This window comes from Bombus flavifrons, chromosome 6 (assembly GCF_040668555.2).
Source record: "Bombus flavifrons isolate JBK064 chromosome 6, iyBomFlav1_principal, whole genome shotgun sequence".
Lineage (NCBI taxonomy): Eukaryota > Metazoa > Arthropoda > Insecta > Hymenoptera > Apidae > Bombus > Bombus flavifrons.
Window position 1 is genome coordinate 3,228,404 of NC_138447.1, and position 23,426 is coordinate 3,251,829.

Consider the following 23,426-nt stretch of genomic DNA (forward strand, 5'->3'; position numbering starts at 1 on the left):
TTTTTTTATTGACTCTTGCAGAAGAACAAATATACTATGAGTTATGGAGGTCAGAGGGAAAAGGGAGTTGGAGGTAGCAGTGACACCCTCGGGCGCGGTAGGTTTACCCCCTGATTGGATGAATATTAAATTCTGGTCACTGGCAAACAACCACCCCTCGACCTGCTTGCTTCTTCGGTTACGACGATTGAAATATGTATCCGCCATAAAGTCAAACATTCCGACCAAGTGCATGACCTGCTCTACGTGGCACGAATTTTACACGCAGTTTCGACGAAAAAAATATCAACCACCGAGATTGATAGCAAAAGATCAGGGCGGAAGAGGAAAAGTTCTTGAATGTCGAGGTAAACATTGAAGCAAGATTAACGATAGAAAATTGATTTGTGGAACGAATTAGAAACGTTGCGTCGTAACGAAAAGAAAAAGAACGATTTTTACGCCTCCCGGCACGGTGATTGTTCAAGATGAAACGAAACTTTCGAAGGAATGCAATTTTGTATTACATTCCGCGCGAGTGTACAATCATTAATCGTCCATACAACTCGGTTGTTCACGATGATGAGACATCAATTATCTTTGAGAAGATAAGGATATGAAAAATTCATGTAATAATAAAAATCTGTTTTCGTCTCTACATATCTCTTCATAGATTTGTATTTTTAATTTAAAATACAAGATTATATATTATTGTCATAACCGATACAGAGATGATAATTCATCGTTCTTATTAGCTTCGAGAATGCTCCCAGTGTTTCAAAATACAATCAACGTAACTTTCTCGAGGATGACATGGTACTTTTGAAAGAATGTAATTTCCTTTTGCATTTCCCTCGCACCAAGGACCATCATCAATCGCCTCTATAAGCGACATGAGGCTCGCGATACTAAGACGAGGCGGCAATTATCTTCGAGAAATTAAGGGCGAACGGTAGATACAGGAAGGAACAGGATGGGAAGAGGCAAGGTCTTGACAGAACAGCCGTATTTCGGCAAGAGGGGTGGTACGCTTAATTTCATAGACCTGGCGCATGGGGCCATGCAAGCAAGAACAATCGAGCCCGGCAGCGTGTGCGATGAGAGGTTGGCCAAGGGCAGGCTCTACGTACTGCGAAGGGATAATTACAGTAAGCAGCCCTCGCTGATCTTACCTCATCATTGATCTAAGAAATCCACTGGTATAAATAAATTTCATGAAGAACGAAATTACAACCGAATAGGATAGTGAACAACATTTTTATTTTTCTAGGTGTTATTAATTAGACATATCGAAATTAATTTCGATAACTACAACGGATAAGTTCTGAAAATATTTTGATTATATGTAGTTAAAAAAAAAATACCGCTACATTAAACCTTATACCAGTCCGACTTGAAACCTAGTACCCCTGTCATTCAGTGAAACGTTTATTCGATCCTGGCAAAGGGTGAGTCTCCATAATTCTTGCACGTACACGCAAAACACGGTTGCCCGATATACTTTCTGTAACTAGCGCATCAGGAAGTACAAACTTAACGGTGCGTCGCGCCACGATAAAACATCGGCGAATTCGCGCGATTGAATTACAGTTTAATTAACTCGTGGGCAATTAAGGCCCTGCACCGCCGTACCCACCATCCCATGGCCTCCCTCAACCATAGCCGCCACCGTCGCCATCCACCTAAAATGAAACCGTTTTCGCTCGCCGTCGAAACTCGTGCATCCACCAGCCCGACTGTTTCAAGCTGCAAGTTTCGAGTGTACTCGCGATTTCATCGGAAACTTTTGCACGCTTCAATCGTTTCTTTTTTACTATCCCTCCTTCGCCCTTCCTCGCCTCCCTTATCTGTACCTCTCAGACTCGCTTTCGTTCCCTCTTGACCCTCGTTTCAAACGAAAACGCGTCTCGCCAGCAGAACGCAAGTTTATGTACGTCGATAATCTACAGGGAAACGCGATTTTGTTGTTAATTAAAAATAATCGAACGGTGTCCGTTTCACTGATGGAACACTGGCTGATACTTACAGGGATTGATTGTTTAACAATTTGTGAAATTTTCTTTCATTCGGAGAGAAATCAATGATATAAACGTCTAATTAAGCAATTATAAAAACGTATTTGACAAAGCGATGAATAGGTTCCGTATTCGTATTACCGTAAGTAGAATAGATTGCTCGTGGTCAGACGTCACGTGCATAATTCTAAAAGCGCTTAATCCTTCCTATGACAAATCATGGGCGTCTTACGATTATTTATTTTAATTTCTATGGAATTGGGCAGAATTCCTTTCTCTTTTCTATAAAATTCTGTAGAATCTTTCTTCTGTAGAATTCTTTTATTTTTTGCAAAAGGATCTTATTTCTTATTTCCCTTATCACAAAGCGCAAGCTATAGGAACGCGGTAAAATTAGCTGACAATAGTACGACTCGTCCAGCGAAATCAAAACCGTTCACCAGAGAATACTAATCCGCTATCACATATGCAAGCATCCTAGTAACACGTAGTCAGTATACACGGTACACTTAGCCGACGGGAAGCCGTAACTGCCGCGTAGGCGGCCGATTTAACGACGAGTGAATAATTATGGGGCTTTACGGTCCGATACAGGAGAGGTTTGGCGAATGGAGAAGCACTACTATGCTCGTAGTTATATTTATGAGCCCACGATGACGGCAATTTCGGCCATGGAACTAACGGCGAAACTGTTGCTAATCGAATCGTGCCTCTTGATTCTTATTGCTTCTTCCATTCAAACAGCAATCTAGCCCTCTTATAAAAATCTTTAACGAACACTGTCACCACAATCTTTTGTCGTAAAGAGAAAGAGACTTCTTCCCTGGAGAACGATTATCGCGCAAATTCGTATGATGCGGTCGACCGTCGTCGAAAGACAAAACTATTTCACGACGATCGTTTCATGGCATCGCGCGAGAAGACGCGTGCCATGGGGCAATAACACCCATCAAAGAACGTTGCGATCGTTAATGTTCGGTGAAACACCCCCGACCCTCGATTCACCGCGACACTCCGAGGGGGTGAGTTACCCCGAAAGAGACACGATCCTCTGTCATTCCTGGCGACTTTATCGCTGTTCGCGCCATCATTCATCCTTCCTAGTGATAAAGGAAACTCGCGAGACTATAAAAATTTCGAACCTTGTTACGTCCAGGTACTTTATAAAAAGAGTATTTCGAAAAATGCTTATAGCAAAGTAAACGGACCTATAAATACACGTTACTTTTGAAATTAATAATTTCGTTTAAACTAAATGGAAAAGAATTTATATAGAAATCTTACGGGATAATATGGTACAAGGTAGATAATTACATATAACTGAAATTTCTAAGTAACTTGGTGTTTAGCGTGGGGGAAAACACGATAACGCTAGGTTTTGAATACTAATCGATTTTATTTAATTAACTCAATAATACTAAGAACAATTTAACCGAAAACAGTCTCCCTCTCGGTATGGAACGGCTTAAATTCTAACGTACGATTCTGTGTACCTCATCCCACAGTCAGGATTAAACAGAAAGTAGGAGCTAGATAAGTTCGTTTCTCGGGTGTGAGCATTTATAATTAAATGGCGTTGTTACTTATTACATTGAAGTTCGCGAAGACGCGGAACAGGGAAATTGTTAGGCTGTGGTTACTCGGATAATCTTCTTCATAATGTATGGCGGTAAATGAAGCGGCCATCTCTCCTTGCTATCTTTCTCTAGCAAAAAATACATTACCTTGGCAAAAAAGAGCGTGAGACTGCTTAAAAATGATGAAAAGTTTTAAACGAAGGTAAACTTAAAAATATTCCTTGTTTTCAATGCGCAAAAAACTCGGCCGATTGTCTACACAATTCGACTATCTACTTTTCAATCTACGGTTTACCATCGTAGAATGCTGCATCTTCTATACCTATACCTTCGATTCAACTTTCTTTAAATTATTCATTGATTGTTCGCGCCAAAAAAATCCATCGACCGGATTTCACTTGCTCCGTTTATGAACCAAGTCGCATTTTATCATGAGAAGCAACATAAGTCGTGGCGCTGTCGGAAAAGTCGATATCGAAAGGCACGAAGGACAGGTGGCGCGCGGGGGTGGCGTGCGTCGCAAGGGTGTCGAACGCCCAGGTCTCGTGACAAATAGAAGCTTTGTGCCGCGACAATGGGGAGTTTATTTCCGGGCCGGCTGGGGCTACAATGTAGGCACTATACTGTAATTAAATTCCCAAACCCAAGGATTCGGAGGTTATAGAGGACCAAAAGGAGGAATAGAGAAAGGGGAAGAGAGAGAAAGACGGATAGTGAATTTTCGGCTAGTAGTAGAAAGGAGAGGAAGAAGGGAGGAGGGGAAAAGCAGAACCTTAGCATATTGCATACTGACCGGTCCGCAACGGTTTGGGTTTCTCCTGGCAGACGCCATATTGTTTGCTCTATGTTCATTCCTTCCAATCTACCCACCTTCCCTTCCACATGCTCCGCTTAGACTCTAGCCAAGATGAAACGAATTCCACCTACGAATATCTTTGTCGACACGAGCATTGTGATCGAGAGATTAGTCCTATTAGGCTAGTGGTAGCTTCGTTTCCTTTGAATTTGACTCAAGGAGTGCTTCTACGTCGACTAGTGCTCGAAGAATACAATTTCGAGTATTCAGTTTCGGTGGATTTCCATTGTAAATTAACTAACTAAAGTAACTAACTTTAATAAATGCTAAATTTCAGAAATTTTATACGATCTATCTATTATTCCCCTTCGAAATAGAAATACTAACAGCGGCGTTAATAAAATTACGCCCGTCCTCAGGGAATATCACTTACCAGAAAGCAAACACAGAGGTGATAACTAAGAATACTCTCTAAGACATAAAGACTCGATAGATCCTTGGGATTTGAAGAATATTGGACAACGAGTAAGGAACACGATGCCATGCTGGATGCCGTCTCGTCGAAAAAGGGGGACGAGTTTGTCATGTAATCTGTATTGGAAGTGCTAACTAAAGTATTAGGCGGTTCGGTTTCCAAGCAAGGGAGAAATGTTTGGCAATAACGAAGAAAGAGGGTTCCGACTTCCGTAGGGAAGTTTGATCCGTCTGATCAACCTGGATGATCTATATTTTGAAAATTTATCATACCGAGCTGAATTCTATATTTCATATAGGCTAAAAAGTATTAAATAAGAAAGTTATATATGATTATTTATTAAAAGCTAATATTTGAATATGCATTTTCAAAATCGGTGTGTCATTGCAATGAAACCAGCGTACATAACTGTGCATTTTAGTCACAAATCCGCAAAATAGATTCATTGTAAATGTATTGATCGTCGTAGATAAACGAAGCTATGGAATAGCCAGTACAAGAAGATAGATGAAAGAGAGATCCACAAAGCATCCTTCTAAGCGAACTGGAAATAATTATCTATTTAATATATAATAATTATTATATGATTATATATAATATGATAATTACGATAAGCACAAAGAGAGGGCAGAAAAAACGCAACCACATACCGTTCTCCGATAACACAAAATCACACGCTACATAAGTATACTAAGCATACCATAAGCTAGAGTAATTTCAAACAGCGACTTATAGTTTCTCTTCTGATTTAAAATTCGAAATGAGTACATCTTTCATATTCCACGATTCATTCAATTTTTCTCCATGAAGCAATGAAATAAATTCTTATAATAAGTTAACTTCGACATTAAATCCTTTCACGATTGAGACTCGATCCTTTGCGGTAGCTTAACCATTACACCATACGAAAAGCACATCTTTCTCAGCGCTCTGTTTCCATCGGAGTTAATAACTTAATTGCGACGCACCAGGTCCCTGTTCCTTACCGGAGTTTCTTAAGGAGAACAACATCGCGGGGATCACGCGTCTCCACGAAACAGAGATAGCGTTTTAATGCAGGACAAACACTCTGTATGGATGTCTGCCGAACGTCGGGGATGAAGAGAGAAAGAGAAAGAGCTAGAGCAGGCAAACAGCGGAAAGATCGCAAGAATAAGAGAGCGAGAGGCAGAGAAGCGGACGAAACGTTCGTGCACGGCTTGTCAGGGCGGGGTTGGCTAAAATGAAAGTTGGAACCACGGCTTACCGCAGCAAATCCGGCTTGATTAAAACACCGTAGGAGGAACCCCTTACCCCTTTAACCCGTAGCCACCAGCTACGTCCTCATACTACCTTTCCTCGTTTATTTCGACCTTCTTCGGTCGCCAAGGAGCGCGCCAACGTATAATCTTAATGCAGTCTTATACGAAGCGGAACGAGCCTATATTTCATTATAACCCCGCAATCCTTCCGGAGCCCTTCGCGTGCAACCCTTTCCATTTCAACTATTATAAACGCGAGACCGACCGGGATTTCGCTTCGAGATATCGTTCCACGGAATAGGGGTCTCTCGTACTCTCCGCTACCGTCAAACCAGATAGAAAACCGGAGGGCGCTACGCTTTCGGATAGGAAAAGGAAAATGGAAGAGGGAGACCATGGGGGTGTAGGAATCGAAACGATGACATTGGCTAAAGTACCTCGCTGGAATGCTTTTCCTAATCTTTTCCCCATTATGTAGAAAAATTTCAACTGGCTCCGGGAGTTGATTAGCCGAAATTTTAGGATCGACGAAGAGATCTAGATCTAATAAATGATTGAATTGAACAAATCTAGATGACTAAATGATTAGAACTTGAGAACATTTTATTAAAATCTAAATTTATAAGTATCATCGTAATAAAATTATTGTTTAGGTTTATGCTTAATGAATATGGAGTATTTATTTTGTGTATTTGAATGTGCGAAGTGAAGCAACGAAATGTATGTATTAATTATTTTATTTCCTCGTACTGAATCCAAAGTCGGTGACAATGGTTGGTGGTGTTACCGACCGACAAACGACCAGAGAACCGAGAGAAGTACCGTGAGTTTAAGCTCGAGGGGTAAAAAGGGGATGTATTTACGACGTTACAATACCCCGCGGGCTAATCCTCACCCGGAGCTGTGCCTAGGTCCGATCGACCCTTCTCCTTCCTCTAAACATCACAATTCCAGGATATGAACACAGAAATTTGAACGGGATAAGATTTCTTTGCTTCTTGCTTCATTAATCTCAATATAATTTTCAAATAATTCGACAACGATTTGATGACAGCAACTTCGATGAATATATTTAAATATATTTAAAAAATGAATATATTAAAAAAACTCAGTTTCATACACATCTATGTGACAAATTTATGTTTCAAAGTGTAATGGAACTTAATAAAGACTTAATGGAGATATTATACTTCGAGTTAATAAGAAATAACTACTCGTTACACGAAACACTTCAAGATTCCTGATGCAACAACAAGAAAGTGCAAAATTTTATGAAGAGCCGCTCAAAAGGTAAATTGCTTGTTAACGATCTCTTCATAATACGAGCTTTAAAGCCCTTGTCTAACGGAACACCTTACCCGACCTGCCTTTCTTTCTCGAGGCCTAATTGACACGATTTTTATAAACTCCCCTCTGGTTACCGAGGGTTAAGCGTTCTTTTGTACTGCCGCTAACACTTTCAGCCTCAGACCCTTCTGCAAAAGTCCCTTTGTAGCTAAAGAGTGCGACGATGTTGGTGCACAATTATGATTTTCATCCCATGCAAAAATGTTCAAACACCAAGGAAGAAGCTTATGCTATGGCATAAACCACGACAATGATACGTGTATGACGTATGACATTATTTCGAGTCTCTAAGGGCTGGATGAATTCTATATGCTTCAACCCTCGAGTAATGGTGCAAAATATCTTCATAAAACGCGAGGAAAGCGTATGGAAAGTATACATAAAATACGTACATAATCTTTCTTTTATGCGGCATTCTTTAAGGAATTAATAATAAATAAAGAATTTTAAGTAAAATGAGATATTGAATTATTCTGAATAAGAAGATAAGTTAAACGCATTGAAATTAGTAAAGTTAGTATTGGAAGCAGAGTGAATAAATTAAGTCTATACAAACTACATATAATGCATATATAAATGTTTCAAATGATTCAATATATAGGTACCTAGGAATGAAATGAATGATCAAAAGACCATTCGATTTATTTTAAGCCTATTCACCCCAAAGGAGTGTGTTTTATGGTAACGTCCTTCCCTATAGGTTTTATAGGTTACGAGAACTTCAAATTGAGAGTCACTGACGTAAATATAGGTTCAGGGGTGAAAACAGGGTGCGCATTCCAAAGCCTTGGATCTAGGTATCCTCGCGCATTCATTCATAAAAATTCACTCAACCGCGTGGTTACTCCCACCGAGAGAATTGGAGGGTTCGTTCCAACCCCGATCAGTATGACAGCTCGACAAAGTTAAAGGGTACTGTGCCTCGTCTTTTTAACTCTCCTTCAGAGCAAGTGATTGCTAATGCCATCTTGACTATATGTATAGAAATATTCATGTCAATTCTTTTCTATTACAATTCTTTTAAAAAGCGCCAGGCCTCGAATGAACGTGTTTCGAAAAAAAGCGCATTTCCTAAATGATAATATCACTATCAATGCGATTGACAAAATGTACTTTGCTGTATTATATTTCAGAGTAAAATTTATCAATGAAGTCAGAAGAATAATATCTTTTAATTAGCCTAAAGTTATAGCAAGGTTAACGATTAAAAATTATATTTCAAGTAGTAGAATTATAGATCACGCTAATTTATGGCGTCAATAACACTGAGTATTCTGTATATTGAAATAAAGACATTACAAAAATTCTTGTAAGAATATTACCCCCTGACTGTAATCGTTCTCCTTTAAAAAGAATGACTGCTCATAGTCGTAATCGTAACCATAACGATCCCGACATTTCAGACGGAGCAGATTTCACCATTAATATTCCAGCAGCGTACAGATAATTACCCGAAGGTTCGCGCCTCACGATGTTAATAAAGAAATTACCAGTAATATTGAAATGTCAGTCGCCCTTTATTTTTCTCACTGTCGTCGTCGTGTCGCGTGGAAGATATGAAAACAGAGAAGTCATGCCTTAACTCTCATGATAATAGTTCGAGTGCATTAGAGTCGGTCTAGGTAACTTTGAAACGATGTTTACTTCTAGGGAAGCCTAAAATATGATTCCTGAAATTGATTCTTACGCGTTTACGGTTCTTCAATGGGATACCAAAACATTATTGAAATAATTCCGTACGTCTTCAGGTGACAGAAAAGATGTTGCACATGTTGTACAAACTATTTTTGTCCACCTTGTGATAAAAATAATTATAAAGATGTAATTTACTGATTGCTGATTAACTTAAAAACGTTATCGACAGATGAATGTAGAAATATTGTTTGAAAATATACCTCTCAATGTTTCATATATTTTTATAACGTGTGCTGATCACATGTGAAAATAATTATATTATTTATTTATTAAACGGCTATCATTATTATAATTTATTTGATAAATCTGTATTCAGGAGTCACAAGCAGCCAACCCCTTCATGGAAGATAGCGACACCACTGGCGCCCTCTATAGTCATTTTCTTCAGATTCGAAACGACGCTCCATTTTTATTGATTTTTTTAAATCTGTTCATTTCAATCCTTTTTCTTACAGAAAACAGTTTGTTAAATAAATAGCATCTGAAAAGTATATTACTGCAAACTCTAGCACTTTAATATTTCATCACTGAACATGATTATATAATGATCCTAAATAATGTAACACTTAAAACTTAAAAAGTTCCATCTTAAAAGCTTTACACTGCTTATTACGAAGTAATAGAATAATTATTTTCAGGTCAAAAGCAAATAAGGAATTTTTCGCTGTCGATTCGATCTTACATTGACTTTATCTTATTCACGGTCCCACGAAACCCCTTGGCCTCCTTCCGTTATGCGCGCCGTTGGCTAAATAGCTAACTTCGCACAACTATCTCAATAGATTATGATTATTGTGGAGGAAAGCTCTGATTTATGCAATTATCATAAATTCAGTTCCGCCTACCACCTTGCGTATGCTCAAGACGCTCCAACTATATCCCATTCATAGGATTTCAATAGCAAATTATTTCCTCGTAAAGTATGTGCATTCGCCTGCATGAAAGATTATTCAGAAAATTTAAATAAACGCAACATCTATGAAATGTATTGTCTTTTTATCCTACTGAGAGTATTATCATAGCAAAAATATATATTTCTATAATTTTAAAAACCTAAAAACTTTTTTTTATTGTTAAAAAACATTAAAAGTTGGAATTTGTGAACAATATGACGATTAAGAACTTTCAACTGTTCATTATCCCGTTTTATAAATATTATATAGAGTGTACTGCGGAGGAAGAACTGTGTAAGCCTTGGGTGATTTTATATGTGTAAGTTTTCATTAAAAATTTATTGAAATATTACTATGACATGCAAACATATTATTAATGTATTTATGGATAAGTTTAAAACATGAAAATATTTTAAATTTTTATGTATAATAACATTTTTCAAATCAAACATTAATCGATAATTTAAGACGCTTATCATCTGGTTTAAATCAACATTTGCGCAAATAAGTTACAATTTGTCGATAACAGTTTGTCCCACTCAGTAATCTACCTTACCGATAGATGTGACCTTGACTTTGTCGGTACGAAGCACCACTAAAGATGCATTTACTGAAACCATCCCTAGATGAGGTATCCGTCTATGAGCTATCGTTGGTAACAATGTACCCATAGTACTGTCGGTAATAACTTCTCCCAAATTTTTAAAATACTTAATAAAAACTTCTTTTTTCGTTTATTGTACTTATTCAATTGAATCTGAAATTACGTAAAACATGTATGTTCTTTTCAACATAGTGAAATATTTGATTATCGACCGAGTATCTGATCAGAGAGTGTCTGACTAAAGCGACATTTACTACTGACTGATAATATTCTACTCTGTACCTTCCACGAGATACATTGATATAAATACAATTGCATGTAATAATGAACAGTCAACATTGTACAACAATTTTTCATAGTTATGGAAGTAATCAAAGAATAAGCCCAATAAAAATATTTAACTTTTCCAATGATACTGTTTCGAAATAAAAATTATTACTATTTTAGAAGGTTGATTTCTTGGAGTAGCATTAGCACAAGTGGCTTTTAACAGAGCGACCTATCACATCGTCGAATTTAAGCATCGAACGTACGAACCATTTTATACGGTTAGAGGAAATTCCTTTCCTCTCCAATTACGCGGTTCAAACTTTAGAAACTTCGTCGACGAATCTCGGTGGGAAAAGGTTTGAAACTCCTCGAGAAACTTTAAAAATCGTTATTTTGCAGGGAAGCCGAAGCCTCCCCTACCGAGTTACGTGAATCCCTCCTTCATGACTCCCTGCCGGATAAAATGGAACGAAAAAGAAACAAAAGAGTAATCATACAGCTGCAAGGAAAACTTTTTCGATCAGCCAAAATAGATATTCTCCAACGTATTTAGAGTTATGTAAAATAATTTCCTACTTTGGCATACAAGTTTCAAGCCCTATTTGTCTCAGGATAAAGAAAGTAAACTTATTGTAATTTAATAATTGAAAAATTCGTTATAAAAATTAAAATAATATTTACGATAAAACAACTGTTCGATATTCAATACCGCAACATGGTAAATATATTTTACAGGTTAAATTATGTATACCGAAATAAAATTATTTAAAAAGCATTCTATATTTCTATAATTATGATATATTATATAGTGAAAATAAGATAAAAAATTATCTACTTCGTTGTTGCAGATTCGAGCTTACGTAGACATTTATACGAGCAATAATAAAGTGCCGAATGATCGATAAAAAACCTCCACGATAAAATAAAACGTCAGCGCTTTACGCGGTTACAAGAGTTCCACTTTACGTTTCTTGTCAATTCCATTTTTTCTGCGAACAAAAGTTATTTAATCTCCTCATTCATACTACGAGCGAACGCAACATTATAGATAATTAAAAATTAACTCGTAGCAATGAGGAACGAATCACATGAAATGTCATCTTATTCAATTTGGCAGCTTTGAATATTTAATTTCATTAAATTATTGTTATTATGGTAAGATGGGCTGGAATATTATTACAATAAGACTCTCATCATTAGACATTATTCACAAAACAAGAAACAGAAATATACTATATACGTTTCTTAGAAAAGAGATAAAAGTTCAACTTTAAGAAATTATGTGAAATGTCACACTTTTAATTAGAAATAATTTGGAAGGAATTAATGAAAAACTAACTTCGTGTTAAACAGCTAATTTTATACTTGTTACGACCAATCAGAAAAATTTCAGAAGTAACTTCAGACGAAGATGTTCGTGTCTTTGTCATTAAACTTATAAACTTCATTACTTATACTTTTACAAAACGATTATGGCACAAATGATTTGTAGAATTTTAATTACAAGTTTCACAAAGAAGAACGCTTACACCTCGTGAAAACGTTCTCAACGTTAGAAAGGCTATGAAAATGATCTGCTATTTCTTAGTACTTAAATAGTGGAAGTAATTAATTTTATATTTAATTATGTTTCAGAGCCTTGTTAAAAGGCGTTGTGAATTTTTAACATAGGTTCAATTTTAATTTCATGATTCTTCAAAGGATTGTTAACGCGACGTAAAGACAAGATAGAAGAAAGTAATTGGTCTTTATGTTCCTGTAAATTGAATGACAACAAAAGATTTTTGATAACTTATTCATGCTTCACTTACCTTTTTCGGCGAGGGATGCAGCACAGTTACCGGGACCTGTCGGGGGGTTGGAATGAGTGGCGTTTGGGTTGACTCCTTCACAGAATATAACGGCAATTTTGTCTCTCTGTTGCTTGGCAGCTCTAGTAAGTGCTGTATAGAATGGTTTTGCCTCGTCTTCTTTGACGCCATTCTATCACAAAAAAAACAAACTATTAACGTCGCTATTAGTACTCGATATTTAATACAACGTTAAGTGGTAGCTATCTGATGAATTAGTAAACAGCACATCAATTGCTAATAACACAATTATAGTATGAATTATTTGTTATATTAATTGCATAACGATATTTATGGTTGGTTTCAATAATGAATAATGAAGAGACGTCGAAGAGTATTCGTTACGATTCCTGTGAATCTGCTCGATAATAAATTTCAATGTTTGTTATTTGTATCAAAAAAATTTCCAGATATATGATTAATCCATATCGCGCAACATGTGTATGAGTACGAATAAAATTTCCAAAATATTCTACGTAACATTTTCATTATGCTGAACGATATAGGCATATATTATAAACCTTATGATTATCGAGGATATCCAAATCTCGACGTAACGGTGTGCGTAGATCCCTTTTTCCAGCAGCGTCGTGAAACTGGATATCGGATAAAACTTTCGCATTTAACTTTTCCGTCCTGTAGGGGAAACGGCCAACAAAGCTCATCACCGGAAACTTTTCCGAGACAAAGAGGAACGAACGGGAGCCAAGCGAGATAGAAGATGACGCGCGCCGCGACGCTGACCACGATATAAACCTACACTCTGCATCACCGTTTCTGTACCAACGTTTACACCGTGATCATGTCCCAACTATCCGTATACAGATGTCTGCATTCTTTGTTATTATAATTTTCAAACGTAAATGTTGGACCAACAAAATGAATATTAAACTTCTACGAGTAGTCGTATCAAATTTAAATCTTTCATCACTACATAGAACAAAGAAAGCGGATAAGAAATATGGTAATTAATAGGTATAAGATAGTAATAGTGACAAAACAAACGAAAGAAGCGGAACCGCCTGTAATTTGTAAGGAAAACAATAAAGATATTATCTATCTACCGCTACATAAAACAATACACATTATCCCTGTTGCTTCTCTCCTCTCATATAATGAATGACGTGACAGAATTAAGTAAAGAACATTTATAAAACAAGATCATATTAGAAAGTAATATAAAATTCCAAGTTAAAGCAAACAAAAAACAAATCCTTTTCTCTCACTTTAAAAATCATTCTATACACTTATCCGGGACGACTGAATAATCTGAACAAAAGTATTCACGGACAAAAGGTAAAAAATTTTTGTTGCAGAACTTGAAACTTATTTTCCAGCAGACGCTCTTAAGTCACTTCAGCGAACGACTTACTTTTGTCATCATCGTAAGCAGTTTTCAAATTACAAACACTCAAAGAAAAGAATATAGCTTCCTCGTTGCGCGAAGCGTGGAACGCTAGCAAAAAGTAATGCCTTTAAATGGCTCAAACTGAAATGACATCGCGGCGAGCGTGTGCATGTGCGTTTAAAGTTGACTGCACGTGCTGGTGGAGAATCACTCGGTGCGCACAACGGTGGGGTAACTCACCCCCGAAGCCGCCGCGAAAGTTTGTTCTCTTGTGTGTTTACGCACGCGCCAGATCGTGCACACACGTTCGACCAAGTACACTTATAGCAATGCACGATGTCGGCGAGCAATACGACCGTGACCTTACCGACTGAACTGCAATCGAAAAACTGGAGGGAGTGTTGAAAGCAATTAGATTCATTACTATTATCTATTATCTGGATTCGATGTAAACTCGAAAATAACAGTATTCGTGTCTATTACAGAATAATTCAGAACGTACTGCTGTGATATTTTCTATTAAACTGGTGTAGAATTAAATTTAAAATAACCTTGTCTTTTATATTTCATGTCATGTTAAATACTTTGATGTGGATAACAATTCATTGTTGTTAAAAAGATGTGTTATAAATTTGCTTAGATATAATTCAGTAAAGAAATAAAATCCTTATTCTACCATAACCTATTCTACCATTGTCCGCAGTGTTTGTACAGAGTGTTACATACATCCTACCGCAGTAAATAAGGATAACTCTCATGAGACGTTTAACTAATATGAAGCGACTTTATTATCGCTCGAAAAAATACATTCAGTATCCTATAATGATTTCATGCGTAACATTATAGTTTTTTTTATATAGGTTGATACCAAAAAGCTCATACAAAGTGGAATATGAAGTTACTTCAGTTAATAGATTACAATGATTACTTCACGAACTAAAATAATTTTGATTCCAGTATACATTTTAATTCAATTACCTGGAAGCCAATATATTATATACACATAGCAAGCAAAATGTCTATCTGTACACTTTGTACAGTGCGGAAATGAAATAGCTATTGATTCTTGTAATTTCAATACTGATATTTCGAATCATTTATGCGAGGAAGTTCGCATTTTCTTATTGCAAAAAGTTCAAACTTAGCAGCTGCACAAATAATTAATTCGATAACTTCTCTAGCGATGTTTAAATACATTGTATGTAGTTATTGCGACAAATTACTTAAATATAAAAGCTGCAAATCCATTTTAACTACAGCCCAACTTTTGTATACTACTAACAGAAAAAGGACATAACAATATTCTCAACAATTCCTTAGCAGATCAAGCGATAATACAACAACTTTCAATTGTACAACTTTAGAAACACTATAGTACCGCTTCATTTCAGAGACCACTCTGTTTATTAGATTTATGAAGGTATAATTTTAATTACAAAAATAAAGCCTTTGAGAACAGTTAATTAAAAACAGCAATGAATGTCTTAGGATATGGCAAAATAAAATACATCATGAAATTCTAACTAATCTTGAGAAGATCATACGAAACAAATATTCTTCGTATCTTTTCGCCAAATGTATATTATCAACGACATAAATATACCATTAATTCCTTTTCATTTTTCAGGCGCTTTACACAGTGTGAATATTGTAGTATTTAGATGAAAATTAATTTAAACATTCATATACCAGTAAACTGAGTTTTCAATTTAGTTTAATATTAAAATAAAAATATAGATATCAAATATACCAAATTTTATTTAAAATATATGTTTTTATACGTAAATTTAGTGAAGAAACGAACGTAATATACACACATATTTCTATGAGTATTTTAATAAAAGTATCTTTATGACTAAATGCCTGGATAAAATAATTAAAACATTTTAATATTGCAAAATATTTTGCGCCGGTATTTTTTATATTACTCATTGCCAGCCCTTTAAAAATAACATTTATGTCCTACAGTTCACCAATTCGGATTTAATTGTCCCCTTTCACTTGCTACGTTCTATTACATAACATTATGTCACCTAACCTTATATTATAACCTTATATAACCTAATATTAAAACTGTTTCTTATTAAAAATAATAAGTGTAAATCAATATTATATTTTTGAAAGTTTAGACACCCGTCACATATTTATTACATAAAAATACACCATGAATGTGAAGCTAAGTAAATTTACTACAAACTACATAGCGAAATAAATTTTGAACGGCAAGAACCCCATCCCCTTAACCGTTCTTCTCTATTTCCTTTCGATCAATCTACAGTAGACGTATGTATACTGCACGTTACTATTAAACTTCTTTGAAGTTTGCTTAAATTGAAATACCAGAATTAAAGAAAAGATTATTGATTTCAACAAACACATTTAATTCGCATGTCTATCATGTGTAACATTAAAGCGATATCAACGTTATATTCCTTGCTGTTTTATTTTTTGCTAATAATCGATATGACTTGATTATATGTATAATGCAACAACTTGTATACAACACCCGCTTTATTTTATTTTCGGCAAATAATTTCGTTACGTCGTTCTTCTGTTTCAAAATGATATAATAATATGTAACATAAAACTATACGTATTTCATAAATAATAAAATTAATATCAACATCAGTTATCCCCTCTTTCGTATATGCGAATAGATACACATTATATATATATATATATATATATATATATATATATATATCTGTATGAATTCTGTCAATTTGTCACATTCCAATGTATATGTGTATACATATATATGTGACAAATTGAAGGAATTCATATAGATTTACAATTTGACCTATCAAACGATTCTCTAAATTTTTCTGAAAATCGATAAAAAATATAGGTCATAGGAAATTAATGATGCCGTAGATACCAGTTGAAAAGCTATACAATTGCTTCGAAATTACGTGAAAGTGAAGTATTTTACAATATTGGCTAAAGCGTTAACGATTCGATTCGAATGACTTGTATCTCTTGCCACGATAGTGTGCTCTTTCCGCTTTCATTCTTCGCAATTGCAATATAACAGATAAACGATTGTGCACAGGCTATTAATCCGAATTTTTGTTTGATTGATGTGTTGGACGTATGAATTTAAATGATAGAGCTAGCATTGTCATATTAACAATTTAGAAATCACCTAATAAAATAAGATTAGGATCACATCAATATTTTATTATTCGTTTATAAATTCATAATACGTACATAGATAAATCTTGTAATAATTTTCTCAACGCGATAAAATCTTTCCTGTATTCTGAATTAAATGATCGTTATTCGCACCGGTTTGAATAATCATTAAACAAGTATATATGTATATTGATTACTATTACATAATTATATTCATATCATAATTTACGACACGGATTCCATATAGAAAAGAACGTTTATTACATACGATTGAGATAACAATTAAATGAACGTGATCGTATCGATATTAGATGACACAGCGATAGAAACGAGGGAAGAAAGCACCGAACGGTAGAAGAGAAATGAAAAGAAAGAAGAAGAAAAAGAAGGGGAAGAAGTAGAAGAAGAAGAAGAAGAGGGAGGTGGCGGAAGGTACGTATTTCAGTCATCCGGCCAACTTTTGCAAGTTTAATGCCCGAGCGCTCGAGTAATTTAACACGACGAAATTAACTTTTCAGTTTTACCAAAGTTTCCTGGCAACTTAACCACGTTTCCGCGTCTCTTTCCATCGTATCGCGCGTTCTCGCTTCTTCTGGCTCCTTCTTCGCCCACTCTCCCGGTACCAACACGAACACCTAAGACCAACTTTTAAAGCGCTCACCGTGGTAACAACTGCGTGGCTTAGCGCGAGCTCTACTCAACTATAATTCCACCCTTAAGACTCCAAGTTTACGACGTAAACTTCCTCCTTACCGTCGGCGTCGGGCCACGCTGATGCCGATACTTCGATTTTGGCAACGAGAAAAACAGAGGTGGTCGGCGGGAAGGAAATAGAACTATGGCAACGGTGGACCGAACCGATATCGGAGATTTGTACGCGAAAACAATTGGATCACTCCGCAAAGAAAATTCTCAGCAGCGTGGCAGTTATCAGAGACCTTCCGAAACGCGTATCTGAAAATCATGTAATCTGTCCACGCTTTTTTGTCGGATAATACCGCGATCGAAGATGATAAGCGTGTTGCAGTATTTTGCTACAGCGAGATTGTGTATTCGAAATCCGGAAACCTTCTCGAAGAGCAGAACGTATTTTTTCCGTATGAAAGCTTTACAGAAATGTAATTCGGATATTCTCGATATAAAATTTATTTTTTCCTTGTTTCTAAGAAAGGACATTCACAATCGTTCTTTCTAACCCTTTAATATTTAGATATTTGATTTGCAAATGTATAACGCAAATATTCAGCAAGGAATTAATATAATTTTCATTCATATAAAATTCTAATTTCGAAATTTTTTAAATTTTACCTCATGGAAAAATTAACCGAGGAAAAGGAAATGCTTGTGCGCAGCTTTGCTTGGCTATTATACTCGCACGATTGGTTATCTGTTACTTCCCATTCATCTGTCCCGGCATCCGCAACTTCTCAACGATTTCAAGCCTTTTCGCCAAGAGTCAGCACGAAAACTACCGAACGGATACCGAGACTTGAAATATTGTATCCATTGCTCATTCTAAAACGCCAGTCTTTCCGGTAAACAAAGCTTTTAATGATTGAGTGCACATTCGACGCTTTCGCGTTTAAAATCGAACAAATGAGCGTGCCGTTCACCGTTATGACATTGAATACATTCAAAAGTTTCGAAACTGAATCTCTTGAAAATATCGATTTTATACGTAAATATTGAAGCGTGCCAAAATCACTTAAATTTGCGGTTGATCTCGTAAGAAAACATATCGATGAAATGACATGGTTACAAGTTTCGTCACTATTATTTATTCGCTGAATTTTTGGTAAACGTGTCCTCGATATAAGAGTTTGGAAGAAGTCGAGGCATCAAATAAGTTTTACTATATACGAACTTTGACACAGGTCAGCAATTTCTTATCCAATTTTTATTTAGTATCAAAGTTACAGAAAAGCTATTCGCTACGAAGTTACGAATGGTATAAAATTATGTTTGGAAAACTTTTGCTTCGTTCTTTTTAAAAGATTTATATTTATTATGTTACTATTATGAAACAATGTACTGCTTTAAGAAATACTCGACTGTTCGTTTAAAACATTGTCAATTGGAATATATTTCTTTAAAAAATAATAAACTAAAAAATTCGTCATTAACGGTACCATTTTTAGGATATAATAAATTAAACAATTATGTTAGATGTAATAGATGCATTGTAGTTGTAGCTTGTTTTCTACAATGTTTGTTGTAAAAATATGTAGAAGCGTTGAAATTCACTCGTTTCAGTCAGTCAAAGTGCGTTTCACTCGTTGGTAAATGAAACAAAGTAAACAGAAGAAAATTATAACGTTAAAAATTGCATTCGTACTTTATTCGCAAGAATGAAAAAAATATCAGACGTCAAAAATAAAAATTGAAACAAAAGTAATGGACGTTTCATTAGCTATAAAGATAAGTTTCATTTATCCCCATTAACATTTAGAATTGATATTTAATAAACGAAATCTAAGGAGGAAATAAAAATGATCGAAATATCTTTTTCGAGCCATAGTTGATTTTAAGAACAATTGCGAAAAGGAGAAGACATCTTAAAAGTATGGCACATTTACTCTTTTGGAGCATCGAAGAAAGAATGCATCCCGGAAGGATACAAACCAATGGGACTGACTCTCTTAGGTAATATTCACGCGTATGAAAAAAGAAGTAACAACTACGAAATATCGGATTAACCTCTAGCTTCGGTCTTGTGAGGCGAAGCGAGGAAACAACAGGAAACATCCTGGACTACGGCGATGTCGTTGACGACGACGTCAACCTCGACGATGAGACGCACGCGCGTGGAATTGGAGTTGAAAGGCCTTGGACCACGCTCCGGAGGATTCCAAAAGCCCCCGGCCAACAGCCACTTGGTGGAATTCGAAGCACAATGCCAACAACGCGGAATTACACCGCGGAACCGTAATGATAGCGGCTTAATTAGTGCCTCTCTACTTTTTCATGCATCGGACTGTCATCCCAGGTGCTACTAAACGGGGACAGGATATCATATAACGCGTTTAAGATAGAGAAAACTCAGAGTTTCCATTGTTTCCCTCGATGGTACGTAACTCGCTCGATAAGAGTGTTTATTCGAATAATCGAATAATTGTTTCGGGGATAATACGTGAACGTATCGCACTAGTGTAGCTAAATTATTGTTTAACGCGAAATGAGGTAAGCGTAAAGATTGAAAGAATTTCTTATGTACAGTATTTGTTTTCATTACGGTTAGAATACCAGCGTGTCAGACTTTAGAGAAGACATTTTGTACTGAATAACCACTGTTTTATGTTCATTCATAATGAATAAAAGAGGATAGTGAACATTTTATACGTATGGCTTCCCCAATTTTGTTAAATTGAAAACATGATGTTTTATGCCCATAGAAGTATGCGAGTTCTTTTTCAGAAAAATTACTGAGCGTAATTCGCGCCGGTTTTTTCCTCAAAATCATTTTGGCTCGTATACAAGGAACGCTTTGTATTCTTCCGGTATGACATAGATTTTTAACAATTACCAGACTGGTACGATATTTCGTATAATCCCGAGAACACGACGTCAAGTTTAATGCCCGATATCTCGTGCTTCAGTTCATTCTTTTCGAAATCCGCTGGTTCAGATTTTCCGTTACCAGTCCGTTTCCAACAAATCGGTAGTTTTCGAAGCATAGGTTCAACACAAATAAGAAATTACATCCAAATGAAATGTATGCAAAGCAAAGCGAAACATTTACGAACTAAATAAAATAACAATAAAACCGGAATAAAAAGATAAGTTAATACCGTGCATATAATTTTATAAAAATATCAATGAATATTTCGCACAGAGTAGAATATAAAATTTTAGTAACGGAAAATTATTAAATTGAAAACATGTATATAATTTTATTACATTTTATAGTTATATTTCCCCGCCACAATACACTTAAACTAATGAAACTTAAAAGTCGACAACGCAAATACAATCGCACATACACGTATGATAACGCGCAAGAAACAATTGCTCCGGTGTGTAAGCACAAAGTTTCCGGATTCTCGATCAAATCCGCGCTACTACAGGAGCGCAAAACTTTTCGACGCTCATGAAACTTTCGAACGTGCGATCAGCATGTATTGGTAAGTTTATAGTGGAAGGGGTGAGCTCACAGAGGATTAATCTCACATTGAGTCTGCGCGCACAGAATCCCGATAATCAAAAGCGTTGATACTCTCACAACAAGCAACGTTATATAGTGCCTAGTAAATGATCAGCTGACCTATTCCATCCCCGGAGAGAAGAGAAACGCAGTATCGCCAGGATACTCGCGACGAATTACGCAGATTAGAGAACGATTTTTCTCTTTTTATCTACCAATACGAAAAGGTCAGTCTGCGGCGATAGATCAGAGTCGAACCGATAAACGATCGTGAAATCATTTAACAAACGAATCTGCATAGACAGCTTCGAATTAGCGCGCAAAAGTTCAAATAGTTCCTTACAGTTCAAGCGAGGAACTATATTTCCAAAACGAGTCGAATATTTTATACTTAAATAAATAGTTACACCTGTTTAATCACAGTCACGCGCAATAATAACTATACATACGTGATTTATTTGATGAAAACTAAGCCTCACGATCCAGTAATCCTGACCAGTCTGAAACACTTTTGAATCATGATATCAGCGTGTCCATCGTTGGTCAGTCGAATTCAGCACGAACACCAACGTAAACAAACGGTTCATGATGCAACCGTACGATTCACGACTGAACATAGTAAAAAAAAGCAGAAATGTCCCCGTTTCACGTTTCTTTATTATCTTGTGTCACATGTTTCCTTAAGTTACGCACATGGTCCTGCTTGGAGAAAAAAAATCGGCCTGATAAGAGGCCTGATCGTGGTGACCACATCTCGTGTCCTGTACCACTTTGCTCATCCCACTGTCACCGTAACACGCGGCACGTTTATCGCTGGCACGCGTCCGGCGTTACCGACGGAGTAAACTCGTTACTAGGTTAGAATTCGGTGAAAAGGGATCCCCGTGAGCGCACGCTACTAGAAAGCGGTCTCGCTTCTCCCCTCCCTCGGTACAGACTTTCCCCCCTCTTTCTCCCCGCATCGCTCGTAGTTTCCAGGATCTCGGGAAAACTTTGCTGGAAAGCGGCAGGCGGCACGAGCCGAGTGGGGGTTGACAGATACGTACACCCCATCCAGAGTTTGAGTAGGGGAAACAGTTCTCCCTCTCCAGCCCCCTTTGTCTCTGTGTGTAAGCATGAACGCGGTAAATAAAAAAGTTTCAAGTCACTCGCGAATTCGTCGGCCAGCAATGCGCAGGAACCAAGATGGCGCATTACTTCGCAAAAGTTTCTTGGAACACCTACGAATTCCAGAACAGCGATCACCGGCAAAAGAAAAGGTATTTACTCTTGAGCAACTTAGCCGCGCAACAAAAAAATGATTACGCGCTTATGGTTTAGCTCTGATACTCAATTCGACGCTTTGTAAACCGTCTACGAAACGAGTTATCAACAAATTCGCGGAAACGAAACGGTAATCAGTAGTATAGGATCGAATATGATCAGACAGGTCTGTACTCTATACTAGGAGAGCAGGACGATTTAGAACGCGTAAGGAACGCGTAGAGCTATTTCAACTCGCACCCAAAATTCTTCGAATTAAAAAGGAACTTGTCTTACTGTTTTTACAAGATCTTACATTTACGTTCTCTGTTACGTACAAGGTAGTTAATATTATATAAAAAAATCTTTTATCTGCTGCGATATCTAACTTTACTATGAAATTATACTCGTATTCGCTTTCATAAGACTTAGCGATACGAGTTTCCTCTAACTTTCTACATGTAGAATAAAAGTCACGCGAACATGAGTTACACGTGGCAAACATAGAGAAGAGCGCGGCATCGTTTGAGTGGTACAGAAAGCGCGACGACCATTCAACGCGAGGAAGCGTCGAAGCGGATCGTTTTAGGCAGCAGGGACGGTGGACCCCTGAAACTTAGAAAGTGCATACTCTCGATACATGCGATGATTCCCTTCTCATCGTCAGAGGCTGTCTATTTGCGGAGGTAGTCGTACCTGGTTGCTTGCCGCCTGCCCTCGTGGGAGCCAGCTAAGGGAAATCAATATCTCACTAGAGGTAGAGAATATGAGAAAGAGAGAGATGAAGTGGCGGGAGTAGGAGTTGGCGAAGGAAAACA

At 36.7% G+C, this 23,426-nt stretch overlaps 1 protein-coding gene across 7 annotated transcripts in view; it reads right to left on the reverse strand.

Moving 5' to 3' along the window:
- Positions 1-23,426, reverse strand: part of LOC138181119 (box A-binding factor) — a 310,196-nt gene that overhangs the window by 280,482 nt on the left and 6,288 nt on the right. For 2 of the 7 annotated variants that reach the window (XM_069115696.1, XM_069115695.1), the window contains exons 2-3: positions 21,816-22,065; positions 12,704-12,875 (exon numbers count right to left, since the gene is read on the reverse strand). In XM_069115696.1, coding sequence (XP_068971797.1) covers positions 12,704-12,874 — 171 coding nt within the window. In that variant the 5' untranslated portion in view covers position 12,875; positions 21,816-22,065. Of the gene's footprint in view, positions 1-12,703; positions 12,876-21,815; positions 22,231-23,426 lie in introns of those variants that run through there. The other 5 variants (XM_069115698.1, XM_069115694.1, XM_069115707.1 and 2 more) reach the window with 4 other exon arrangements.